The sequence below is a fragment of the Monopterus albus genome, unplaced genomic scaffold (assembly GCF_001952655.1).
Source record: "Monopterus albus unplaced genomic scaffold, M_albus_1.0 scaffold126.1, whole genome shotgun sequence".
In the NCBI taxonomy this organism is placed as follows: Eukaryota; Metazoa; Chordata; class Actinopteri; order Synbranchiformes; family Synbranchidae; genus Monopterus; species Monopterus albus.
In genome coordinates this window covers 1313535-1327556 of record NW_018128006.1, presented here as the reverse complement: position 1 = coordinate 1327556, position 14022 = coordinate 1313535, and the positions used below count along the sequence as shown (strand labels likewise).

The 14022-nt window shown below is 39.8% G+C and overlaps 1 protein-coding gene across 1 annotated transcript; it reads right to left on the bottom strand.

The window, feature by feature from the left end:
• Nucleotides 1-12384: 12384 nt before the first annotated feature.
• LOC109967148 (uncharacterized) lies at nucleotides 12385-13334 on the bottom strand. The gene is made up of 2 exons (XM_020612508.1): nucleotides 13144-13334; nucleotides 12385-13053 (listed from the first exon to the last, which is right to left on the bottom strand). The coding sequence occupies exons 1-2, from the start codon at nucleotides 13216-13218 to the stop codon at nucleotides 12385-12387; spliced, it is 744 nt and encodes a 247-aa protein (XP_020468164.1). The 5' UTR covers nucleotides 13219-13334.
• Nucleotides 13335-14022: the final 688 nt, after the last annotated feature.

Here is a 14022-nt window from a genome sequence, read left to right as displayed (position 1 = left end):
GATAGAAACAGAGAGAACAAGAGAAGGAGAAAGAAGGGTGAAAATGTCAGTGAATCTGTGTGTGTCAGAAAGAGGATATGTACAAAGGTGCAAGAAAGAGAAAGAGCAAGAGTGAAGAATTAAAGTGTGTGCATGCACCTGGTATTACTCACATTGTGGGGACCAAACCTGTTTACACACCCACATTGTGGGAACTTGGCCTGTAGCAGCGACGAGATGTTGGTCCCCGTGAGGTCCCCACTGGTCCTGATGATGCTGGAAAACATTACAGATTTAAGCTGCAATTGTACAATCCTGTTTTAGTTGCGTGTAAAGTATGAAGCTGAAATAAGGATATGGTTGGCCTAGCTTAGTGTAAAGACCGGAAACAGGGGGGAGGCCTGTACTCAGTGTTCACAAAACACTCAAACCATCAACTCTATATGTAACTGCAAGTAATTATAATGCTAAATAATGCTAACCATAGCTTAGCATGCCCCAACTCAGCTCTGTACTTAATTGCGTTTCCCAAAACGCTGAAGTATTGTATTCCTAAGCCAGTTCTGAAAATACTAGACAGCAGTGGCGATACACATCATTTCCCCAGTCACTTAAAACTGTGATCAGCAGTGTTTGGGATTGTGAGTGCCAGATGGCCACATGAATGAGAACATGAATGGGAACCAATCTGTTGTTAAGTGCAGGGAAACAGACAACGAGAGGAAGATGGTAACTTGCTATGTTAAGCTGCACTGCATGTAATACTTTTATCTATTTATATTTCAAGTGTATAAAATGTAAATCTATTGCTGAAAATAAGTATGTGCTTGTATTAATGACATTCTGAGATTCAAAGGAAAAGCCAAGTCCACTGCTTCTGCATGAACAATGAAGCATTTCACTTCACCAGACCTTTGCAGTGAGCACCTTTTCTGTGATCCTAGTGTTAACCTGTTCCTCATCAATTATAATTATAATCATTATAATCATGTTAACTGGCATGTGCCATTGTGGAGCCCAACGAGCCTAGACTGGTTCTAGCATTTAAAGCCAAATGAGGAATCTGCAGGAGTGATGGTTCTGCCATTTACCTCTAGTGTTTGGCTGCAAAAGAATTTGACTGTCTATGGAATTACTCAGTGGAATTATACTATGTTGTGTGTTTTCGGCATGGTTTATAATCGTCTGGTCTGGTACATCACAAACATCGTGTCACCTTCAGTCATTATCACAGGAGGAAAGTCATGCCTCAAAATCAAGGAACTGATAATAGAAATCAATCAGTAATTTTACTCCAAATATTATCATAAGATGCCTTTGTCGTTTCGCTTTTCCTCCCTTTTACTCTAAGTTTTGTTCCTTTATCATCCCTGTGTACCAGAGAGTACACTGCTTCAGCAGCTTACAAAATACAAAATAGAATCTTTAGTTAATATAATCAAATCATACTGTGATGATTCACTGAACTGATTAATCTGTCAAAGCAGAAGTCAGTTCCCCTCTCCGTCCTCCTCCCTTTTACAACAAACACACAGTGGGTGATAAGAGTGAGAGTTGTGGGTTCAAAATAATTAAACAGAGCTCTCTGTGGGACAGCTGTTTGACTGATAAGACTTGGGTTCATCTATCTCTCTTAAAAATCAGCTGGCTCTGGGAAATTGTTGACCCCTGGCAAGAAATGACCTGCGAGTGCCAAACACCCACCATCCCCAAAGAAACACATGACTACTACCAGGAAAACTTTCTGGTCTGTTTATTATTCATTATTTTAATTGTACATACATTTTCCTGTAAATATAACCTAGTGTAAATGCTTTTTATTGTTATATTTGACTTTACATTTAGCAAAACACTTATCTAAAACTATGAATCTGCCTTATATATATTTATATGATGTTATGACTATATATATTTATTTAACACAATACAACTAGAAAATACAGAAAATATGCCAAACGCATTAATAAATCAAAAAGTGTCAAAAAAAATCAGCTAAGACACTGGATGCTCAAGCTGTTCTAAAGAAATATGAAGAATCCAGGGAGGTCTAGCACAATAACAGGAGTGTTACACCTAGAGAACTGTGCAAATCTGATGAGACGTTTGACAGAGTTTATTCTTTAAGAGACCGGAGGAAATCCAGCAAGCACCAGGCTCAGCGTCGGACATCTTTGTCTGGAAGCCAAGTTGAAGATTCCACAGTCCAAAGAAGCTCGATCAGGAACCTTTGTGGAAGGAGAGCAGCCAACAAACCACGTTTTCAGAAGGGGTACGGGGAGGAAAGTTCGCAAAGATTGGAGTGAAGATCAGTGGGAAAGAGGATTATGGAGTGATGAATGGAAGGATGAACTTTTCAGGTCCAGTCATCAACAGTATGTGAGAGGAAGAGTTGGAGAGAGGTGGAAGAATGAGTGTAGCAGCCTTCAGTGAAACATGATGGAGGGTCTGTCATGGTTTCAAGAATTCAAGCTGTGCTAAGTGCAAAGGGAGGTCACACCACATACTGACTTTGGACTGTTGAAGCCATTTTGTTCTCAAAAATGTGTTGTGTACATATTTCCTGTTTATACATACATCAGTCAAACCGTTGCACGTGTTAGGGTGCGCTCGAACACAGAGTGAGCGAGCAGATAAAAAGCGGACCCAGGTGGCTGGCTTCAGTGCAAGCAGTGAGGTTTATTTACAGTGAAGATAGTGACATATATACAGGAGCAGTAATGAGGTAGATGACCGGGTGTCGATCAGCAGCAGCAGAAAAACAGTCAGTGGTATGGTAGATGATGATGTACCGGGCTGCGGACGCAGAGGTCACTCCTGGGCTGGTCGAGGTGGAGGTGATGATAGCTGTAGACAGAAGAGCAGGGATTCACTGGGTAAGGGAGACTGTGCATCGACCTGGGAGGCGGTGGCTGGTGGTGTAGATTAAATCCAGGGGGGTCCAGAGGAGAGGTCCGAAGAGGAAGAAGACACTAGAGACGGCAGGGCAAGATAACGACTAGGGTGCTAACAAGGACTAGAGAGAACAAAGACAATCTTAGCATAAACTTGATAAAACAACATAACAACCACTGGCCTGAAGACAGAGAAAGAACTGGCAGGGGAGTGACTGGTGAACAGTGTATAAGTATGGAGGAGACTAATGAGGTGCAGCTGGTGAGTAATCAGGGAAGCGGGGCAGGTGTGTTGAATAGTGTAATCAGTGCAAGGGCTAGGCTAGTGTGAGGAAGAAGAAGAGAGGAAGGTGGAGCTGAGCAAACCTGACAGCACGTTTCCTCATTATGAAACACCAGACATGGATATTTTTAAAATGTTGCCCCAAAGGCTCCAAACAGCCATAACCTTTTACAGCATTTGAAGTAAGCTAAAGTCAAGGGAGCATGCACAGGCTCTCTGGACATTCTTCACCAGAGCAGTGGTGTGCTTCACTGGTGTGTTTTTAATCATGTTTGAACAACAGTGGAGGTCAGTGGCACAGACAAATCCAGGACTGACACACTAACAGACAGTGAGCAGAGGCCGTTCATTGTTAGTTTTACTCTTTGTATGTATGTATGTAGTTTAAATTTAAAAAATGGCTGTTCTAATCCTTTAAATGACAAAATAATTGCGTTAAAATGACTGCTTTATAAAGATTCATTGTTATAGTTACTGTAAGAGTCATACAGTTATAGTTAGAGAACAATCACAGTCATGGTTAACAGTGTTCTCTCATGCTACAGTGATGGTTCAACAAAGCTCTCAGAATGCCATACCTGCTGAAGCAGCAGTGATAAGGTGGTGACTAACAAGCTGATGAACAGCATTTAGCAGCTAGACAGCTAGATATCTTTCTCCAAAAACAAAGCTAAATTCAGAATTTGTCATGCAGACAGAAGCATGAATTCAAATAAATAATAATGTTATGTTCACAGCTTCTGATTTTCCCAAGTGGCTGAAAGAAAGTCAGTTAATTCACTTTAGATGAAAATTTAGATCCATCTCCTCATCTCAGGGCTTTTTCAGGGAAAATCTGGAACTCTGGTTGTTTGTCTGAGAACCCGCTGTGGGAAGAGATCCACATGCTTTGGATTCTTAATTTTCATCACAGTTATGTAAACATCCCGAGTCTGTATGAACATACAGCTAGCTTCAGAGAAATGGCATAAATCACAGTTATAATTCTCATATCCACACAACACCACTTGGATTTAAGAAACGAAGTTATAACAAAGCAATATGGAGAATTTGCTCATTCACTTATTGCTGTAAAATTTGTTTTAGTTTCCCCTGTAAAATATGTAGAGTATGCAGCCAAAACAGCATGAAAAGGAAATAGTTGTAATTTGCTTTATCTGCAATGACTATCAGAATTCACATGGGAATATACATTTGAAGAAATTCATCTGCATTTAGTGGGAATAAAGGAAAACAGTACAGAAAGGACAGGCAAGTTAAGAGACTGAGAGATTGCCACTTTCAATTCTCTGCCCAGGGATAAAGAAATCACTACCCTCCATTTCACAAGTCTGTCCCTGATGAGGTGGGCCAACCACAATTACTGGCAATCCACTTAAGTTGTGACAGCTTCCCTAAACGTGATAAATTACACTGGCAGGGTAGAAATAACAATCTAAACTTTTGTTTGATAAATTCAGTCTCTGTTTTGTTCCAAAACTTTGCAAGGTAATGAGTGAAGTCCCACTACTCTCAAGGTTTTAATTGGTATGCTTCAACGTGATTGGTTTTTCTGCGAGTTATGGGACAGACTGGAGTTAGTGATAATGATTTATTTCTCATCTATCTATCTATCTATCTATCTATCTATATGGTGAATGATGAAAGTAGATTTTTATTAATCATCCGTGTTATGTGAAATTCTGGGCCAGTCAAACTAATTGCTGGCTAGTTTCAGAACAACAATTTTCTGCCAGGTGGAAAGAGTAAAAAAAATAAAAGCATTGACTCCGTGCCATCAATTGGAATTGCAAAATTTGTTGCTATGTTTTTTGGTGTTAGTGTGGGATGGTAATATCTGACTGCGGCTCTCTAAAGTGATTTGATTCCCCGAAGTCATTATGCTGGCATCACAGTGCTTTGTTCTTGTTCCGAGAGCTGTTTGCTCATCAGTTTCTCTGCAGCCAGAAATCTGTTTTCTTTTACTTTATTTGTGAGCGTGTATATGTCTGTCTGTCTGTTGGAGGTTTAAGTTGTTGCTAACGAAGTTGTACCAGCTCCAGGTCTGAGCAAATTTTGAAGAGAGAAAGGAAAATAAGCACAAGTGGCTGGAATACGTCATTTCTTTCTTCATATCCAGAATTCATTAGCACTTTCTATTGCTGTGGTGTATATACTGTAAATGTAGTTTGACACGTACAGCCAAATTAATTCTTATTGTAAAAACAAAAATAAAAAGAGAGGTGTTGCTTGAAGAATGATAATAACTTGGCCTTAACATAAAAATCTCATTATTTTAGAGTAGATACTAAAAAGTACTCTTCACTTTAAAAAGCTAGATTTAAACAGAGATGGCCCTCTCCAGTTGATAAAACGTCAAAGGTTGGCTTTCAGCGGGCCCAGTATAGTTTGATTTACCTGTGGTCGTTTTAAAGGGGGAGCACAATATTCCCCTTAATGTGAATTGAAAAGCACTGGAGGAGAAAATCATTTCATCACTCTATCTTGATGGTGTCAGCAGAGGGAGCACGAATTGACTAATATGTGCGCATGTGTGTGTGTGTGTGTGTGGCAGACAGTCATTTCAGTGGAACCACAGAGGATAAATGATTACCTCTGTTAGGATGGAGCTTTGAGCTGAAGAGACTGCGTGATGCTGTGATATTAAAGGCCCAGTGTGAATCCCATCAACCACAGTGCATCACCGCACACAGCCTGCATTCATATGGACCTGCTAGCTATACACTCAATGTGCAGTGTCACAGCAATACCTCTATAATATTGAGTTGAGCAACCCTATGCACAATTCATGCATTCAGGAAAATGCCCATCTTTTTTACAAGCCTTAGTTTTGGGCCATAATTCCAGTGGGTGGAGCAAAGAACAGGAAAGGCAGACAGACTGTGAACTAAACCCCAGTTTTACCTTTTTGTTTGCAGAGCAAAATCAGGGAAAAAAAGAATTAAAAATCATTGTGTAATCTGTTCATTTTAAACATTAAAGTGATTTTGAAGACCAACATCCTGCTTGCCCTATGTGCATAATTTGGCACAATCATCTGCCACATCACATTGCCATATTTCATTGACTAACTTCTGTTTTGAAAAAAAGGTTTACATAATTCTATGTCTAATGAAAATCCCCTAAGAACATACAGTTGCTTACTCTATTTAGACCAGAGCACACAGGCACATAGACGTAAAGCTACAATATGTGTAACTCTTTGCTATAGATGCAGGAGAAGAAGCCTTATAGTCCACAGCTTTAGTCTCCGCTCTCATCTCCTCAGAAAAGTGCCTCAGGGGATGGTCATTTCAAAAGGTCAGTGACCAAACAAGATGCCTGATGTATCTCTCTCTATTGACATTACTATAGCAACCCAGTCCTCTGCAGAGGGTGTGCATGCACATCTCTATATCTTTATAGTAAAGTGACTATACAGTACATATGTGCTTATGTCTGTGTAGGTCTACATGGTTTCATCATATACCACTGCATGAGATATGATGTTGTATTCTACAGTACTACCTCATTTTACAATGTTCCTGTTTGCTAGAAGCACATTTCATATTCATTTCACCATAAACATTTCAGAAACGGATGGTATTGAATATCAGAGCTCACTGCAGTTTGAGTGGCTTATGCAGCTCTGCAGTAAAATATTCAGTCAAACAACCACACACACTCACTCCTACAAGTCACCAATCAACCTAATCTGCATGTCTTTGCACCGTGGGAGGAAAGTGGAGCACCTGGAGAAAACCTACACAGAAGCAGGGAAAACATACAGACTGTGCACAAAAAGGCACTGGTTAGCCCGGGCTCGGACCCAGAAGCTTCTTGCTGTGAGGTGACAGCGCTAACCACTGCTCACCATGCCGCCCCTGCACACCATTACAGGTGTTATCTACTCTGCATAATTAGACCTCTGGTTAGGCTGGAGGTGGGTGAAGTTAACCATAACATGAATAATGTCACCAAACTCTAACAACAATGATAATTTTGATACAGTGACAATTCGTGATATTTTCTCAGGATGATGGTGGTGGAGAGCACTGTCTAACATGTCACTCCAACATCTCCCATAGGTCCTTGATTGGGTTGAGACCTTGTGCCCTGTGGATGATTGCACTGTTATTGTGGACAAAAGCACTCATTCAGGTTTTTCCTTTAATTTGTCACCGTCTGTATGAGAATCATCTCTGCTGTAATTGCTTTCTTACTTGCGCATGTAGAACATGTCTCTTCACACTGGACTTGGTTTACTGTATAAAGTCATCCATCATTGTCTCCATGTCATCACACAGTTTGCAGTATGAATTAAATTTTAAAATGTGCACATTATGTTCTGATGGTCACAATTTCCGCTGTGAGTCAAGGCGGATACCCAAGAAAGAGAGCGAGTGTGTGTCTGCAGTGTCTGTTTGCTTGTTCTGCTGTGTAAGCCAAACTGACAGTGTGATGGTGGCTCAGGCCCAGATGGTACTGGATCTATAGAGTGAACTGTAGCTGCAAAATTAAGAGACTAATAAAGTATCTTTGCTGCTTTTGCGCTACCTTTTATATCATTGCATAATTTCCGAAAAGTAACTGCTATCTATAAAGGTATATTTAATATATAAAAAAAGATTCAAATATCATCAGTTTGATTTCATATAATCATTAAAGTTCAAAACATACTCTGCTTTAAATAACCGTAATAATAATTTCACCTACTTCTTCTCCCTAACTGAAAATCTAGCTTTATAAATATGTGAAAACTGTTGAATTTTACTGAATGTTTAAATATAATCCACCATCTTGTCTGGAGGCAGGTCCTTGTCCTTTAATCATTCAATTCTATAGGGAATAAACAGGATACTGCTACATTTAGCCTTGCTTAGTTTGTATTTGTGTGTGTGTGTGTGTGTGTGTGTGTGTGTGTGTGTGGCAATGCCCTCTGCAGCTCCCTGTCTAGTACATGCATCTCCAACAAGGAGCAGCAGAGTGGTGACTCAGCCATTACCACGGAAGGCTTCCTCTACAGTCATCACCTTTAACATTTTTTAAAAGCTTAAAAACAGATGAGGTGAAGAAGACATTTTTGATGTAGCACCTTTCATAAAGCTACTGTTATATTTTCTTTGAATTTCTCCAGATGATTTTGTCCCTAATTACACCTCAGTTGCATCAGTCCATTAATCGCATACAGACATCCTTGTTCGATAACCTGCGTTGTATTTTCATGCATGCTGTATCATAAGGTCCCTGTCGCAGTTTCTCAGCTCCATAAATAGAAGCAGCTCTTGGCAGGTAGAGTCAAGCAGAAAAGAAGCTGCTGAATGCAGAGAGCCTTCTGACAGAGATGGGGAGAGTACTGGCTTAGGTTTCTGCTATTGCGGGGAGGAATTTAGTTTGTAAAGTAGCTTGTACGTGGCTAGTGGTTTGAAAAGGGATGGGTTTTTTTTGACAAATTACCAAGAGTTCCCTGATGACTAACTATGGATTTTAGGGATGTTCAGAAAGAGCAGTTAGATGAGCTTGCAAGACCCTGCTTATGTATTTAGTAGTTTCCACTCGGAGAAAATATTTGCCAAAATAATAATTGTGTTTTTATTTCATAAAGACTTTCACACCTTGCATACTATATATGCCCCCTTCTACCTCATCCATCATAATAGTTCTCAAACAAGCCCTGAACCTCTACAGTATGTGTGTAAGCTGAGGTGGTAAATGATTACATTACAGAATGTATCAACAGTTCAGCCCCCTGATAAACAGCCTGATCCAGAAGCACAAAGCCGCTGTCAAAAGGACAATATAGCCTACATCCAAAACAGTCAACTTTCAGCACTGAAGTAAAACAGATGACTGGCTCCACACAATTCACTTTATGCATAAAAATGTATTTTCCTTCACACCAAGGTTCTCAAAACTAAAGCAAGACTGTGTTCAAACAGAACGTGTTCTCCAACACACCCAGTTGCACAATCCACAGATGCAGGGTTTTACTTAGGTCTCAGTATGAAGAAAGAAGCCAAACCTAAGGCACCAGGAGGAAACTGTCCTCCTGTAAAAAACTGCTTTAAATGTGGTTTGTGTCAGCAGGTTATTATGAATTACAATTTGTTATACCAACCATAGTAATTATGACAATAAAATGATGTAGTATATATAGACACAAAGTGGTTGTTAGGAGCAGACTGGGGTGGAAGGCTAGGTACCCAAAACTCAGGGCTTTCAGCCAGGCAAGCAGGACTAAATGCTGGTGTGTGGCTACTAGGTTTTGTTCCTTAACATATCAGTATTGTTTTTGTTCCTAAGTATTTTTCCTAAACCTAACCAAGTAGTTTGTGTGGTAAAACCATTGACTGTATAAAATATGGGTGCCATGAGAGCTCCCAGACGTGAAGCAATTGCCCCCTGGTGGCCAGTTGCAGCATAGGTCATAAAACCCACCACTTCCATGTTAGCGGATGGGACATGAGCCAAACTAAAAATTCAAAGTACAGACCAGATCATTTTTTTCCCAGAGGTCACTTCTGTGTTTTCTGGTAGATATTATTACACAGATGTGTGTACAAGTGGTCATTTTAGTGATAAGTTAATCTTTAATAAGTTATTTAATGATCTAAAAAAGGTATATTTTGAATGATTTGACAGCTTTGATTGGTGATCTGATCCTGTCAATCCACTTGTGGTCACTACTGCGCAGAATCTGGTTGTAAAAAAGCGAGATGGCAGCTATGTGGAGCGGAGGGAAGTGATGACGCCGTGTCCATCATCAGTGGGCAAAATGTAATGAAACTGTGAATTTCATTGTGACAGCATATTTATCACAGTTTTCAAGACAACAGATATCCACTAGCTGTTGTGCTTATGGCTGTTTCTATGACGACAAATGGTAAAACCTGGTAGTGTGACCTATGTTGTCATTAATGTTGCAGAAGTTATTGCAATTCTGCCCCTTACTGTCATAGCACTATTAGTTATATGAGAGGGAAGAGACATGACCATATGGGCTGAGTAGGTTGGAGGACTTGTTGACCAAGACACGTATCTTCAGGGCTATTAGCTGAGGAATTCCACCCATCATGAGATCTAATAAAACCCCTCAACCATCAGAATTTGTTCAGTGGGCTATAAAAAACTTGGAGGTAAACATTTCATTTTCAGTATACTGACACAAGGAGCCTTCACAACAGCAGCAGCACTGATGCAGCTATTCCCCTGTGTTCATAACCTTTCTTTGGCTCTGCTCTCGAAATAGAGTGAATTTTAAAACACCACAGCATTCTTTATGATTAAACTAAACACAAACATCAAATGCCGAACAAATTCTTTCTAAAACTGAATTCCATTTACCTCTATTGAATTTACATAACCTTGATATAAACCATTTCCCCTTATCTGATTTTCCCTCTCTTCCTCCTTTGTTTGTTAATGTATCAGCCTCAATTCTCTTTGGTATGGTGACTTTTGGCAGAAAATTAAACTTCATATTTTCTATCTCCTCCTCCTTGTGTTTTTCTCCCTGTCTCTCTCTTTTTCCACCCTCTTGCTGGTATTGAAATGCGTGCAGCGTGAAATTAAAGCCAATGCAATTCTGACTGAAATAAATTTGCCCCTCTGATGAGGTTGGAGTTGGTCCAAGGCTCTTTGATGAAAACACTTTTTACACTTATTTTCCTTTATGCCAGATTTATCTACTGCTTATTATTGTTTGGCATACATGACTCTTTCCTCTGGGAATGTGGCTGCAGTGCTAAAACAGTTCTCTGTTTTACCTGGCAATAATTTATATATACTATACATATAGTTTTTGTTCTTCTGTGCATAAGAGCATAAAAGAATAAAGGCTCCAGAGTGACTTTTCTCACAAAATGCTGCATTTTCACACTCAACACGCCCCATACAGAGACTAAAACCAACAATGATTTGCCTCTACATACTGCTGCACTGGCATCTTTCCTCAAAACACCAGAACCTAATACTTTTCCAAAAAATGTTGCACCAAAGGCTCCAAATAGGCATAACGTTTTACAGCACCTGAGCTAAGCCAGAGTCAGCTGTGCATGTATCTGGATCTCTAAATGTTCTTAACACATCATGGGGTCTTGTGTTTTCTTATTAGGAAACATTTCACTACTGTAAATGCAGTGGTGTGTTTCACTGATGTGTTTTTAATCATTTTTGAACAGACATTCTCTGGCACAGACGAATAAGCCAATCCAGGACTGACAGACATTAATCATGAGTAGAGGCATATCATTGCTATTTGTAGTCTCTGTATGAGGACTGTTCAAAATGCTGTTAATATATACTCCGTACAACTATTTTGAATTATTCTGACTTGTCCTCTGCTCAGGTTGAACGAGTAAATTTATCCTGCCTAACAGGTGCAACAGCAGACTGAGGTCAATCACAGTCTGTACCCGCCCACACAGCCCTGAGGAGAGGTCTAAAAGGTAAAATAACTGAAAACCTCTGTGTCTTTATTTATTTAGTTTGTTTAACAGGGATAATCTAGCTAAACACTGCCAGGTCTCCCTTGCAAAACAGGTTTTAATCTCAACAGGATCTCTGTGGTTAAAAAAGCAGCATGGATAGGCTTTTAAATTTAGGTTACAGCAACTAATGGGTAAACACATCTACTCTACTGTGGGCTTGTGTCGATGCAAATATTGTTCTGTGCCTTGGGACTCAGCAGCAGCAAATGGTTCCTTTGCCAGTATATTTTTTTAATCACTTAATTAAATCTGGGACATTTTTCCATTTGTTTACTTTTTATAAAACTTTACGAACTTGTCTAAACTCAGGAAATTGCAGTTTTGCTGAATTTGAGTAGATGTAATTTGACATTTTGACTCATCTTAAGATAAGCACAGATGTTAGTAGTAACATGCTTTAAAATGAGCCAACGTGTACAGTATGGTGCCAGGACACTGAAACAGCTAAACAGAATTTGGCCTTTACAGTTTTTTTGCTGTTGCTAACAAGCATTAACCAATACTTAAAATACTTCTTCTAAACTCTTAACACAGCAACACAGTTACATCACACACCTGGCCAAATGGTTCATTTTCGGACAAAAACCACATTTTGTTAAATAAATACAAACTTTACATTTCACAATGCAAAATACCATTTTCTACATATACTAACTTTATCAAAACACAGCAAACCTGACTCATAATTGAGTCGTTTGATCAAAACATTAGCACTAGTTTTCTATCCAACAGGAACATATAGTCAGTCATAGTGCACAGACTGTCAAAATGTGAAAAAGTAATCACCATCAGCATTTGGCCATATGTTCTCATCAACATCACACCTTATAATGTCTCTTGCTATGCACCTTGGAAAGAAACGTTTAGAATGCCTTATCCACTCCTGGCAATCTTTAGCTGAGATGTCTCTGCAGCCAGCCTCCATTGCATCCAGAAGGGACATTTGATCATGTGGTCGATGATCATAGACTTTCCACCTCCACGCAGACAAAAATTCTTCAATGGGGTTAAGGAATGGAGAGTATGGAGGAAGAAAAAGTGAAATCATTCTCGGATGGGCTGCAAACCAATTTGTGACTGCTTGTGAATGGTGGAATGCTACGTTGTCCCATGCAATAACAAATATTGTCATGTTTCCTCCCACTTGTTCCCTTTCTGCTTCTGGCACCAGTTGTTGATGAAGGTCATCTAAAAACAAAAGAAGGCGCTCTGTGTTGTAGGGACCTATCTGGCTTTTCTGCAGGACCAAACCAGCACTTGAGATTGCAGCGCACATTGTGATATTTGCTCCTCTCTGACCTGGCACATCAGTGGTGGCCCTTTTCCCAATTACGTTTCTTCCTCGTCTACGAGTTTTGGCCAGGTTAAATCCTACCTCATCTACATAAATAAATTCATGTGGTGTCTGATTAGCCTCCAACTCCATAACTCTCTGAAAGAAATACGTAAAACACAAGTTAGAGTAAAAAGCTTTTCACTATGTGGGTATGGATGAGTCACTTAGATTTGATATAGTAGGTACCTGGACATACTGCTGTCGGAGTTCCATGACCCGCTCGCTGTTTCTTTCAAAGGGAACTGTGTACAGCTGTTTCATTACAATTCTGTGTTTCTTCAAAGTTCGAGCAATGGTAGTCAGGCTGATGCTGTCCACATTCTGGAATACCAGGTTGTCCTGTACAATTCTGTCCTGAATTTCTCTGAGTTTTATAGCATTGTTAGCAATTACCCATCTTACAATGGCCTGCTCTTGGTTTTCATTTAGCTGCTTTCTTCTTCCCCCAGAGTAAGCACGTCACTGTGTCCTTTACATATGTAAATGAACAAATGTGTTACATATTTGTATTTGTAGATGTTGGTAGTCAGCAGTTACTGTGGTACATTACAAATGCAAGTATGGCGCTCATGAAATGAATTACTAACCTGTTGGTTTGTTGAAAAATTCAGATAATGGAAGCCACAGTTGACCGTCTGAGATTAGGCTGGACTCTTTCACCGGCCTCTCTCCGTGACAGACCCTGGGTTATTACATGGTCTATGATGGTGGCTCTTATTTCATTAGTGACAACAGCTCTTACTCTCCTTTGACCTCCTCCACACATTCTTACTCCTCTCCCCCTATCTCTCCTTCTCCCTTGTCCTGCTGCAACTATTCCTCTCCTTAGATCACCTTGTCCTCTCCCTCGTCCAACTATTCCTCCACGTCTAATTCCTCTCCCTTGTCCAGACATTTTCTGCCTCTATATTGACTAAATTTTGTGTGAAAACGACATTAATTGTATTCCAGTTTTTTTCTGTTGCTAACAAGCATTTGTCCATTCTGTATTCACATTTTCAAAACTCTAAACACAATTATCACAACATCTGTCTGTTGTGACCATACCATTAATACAATTAATGT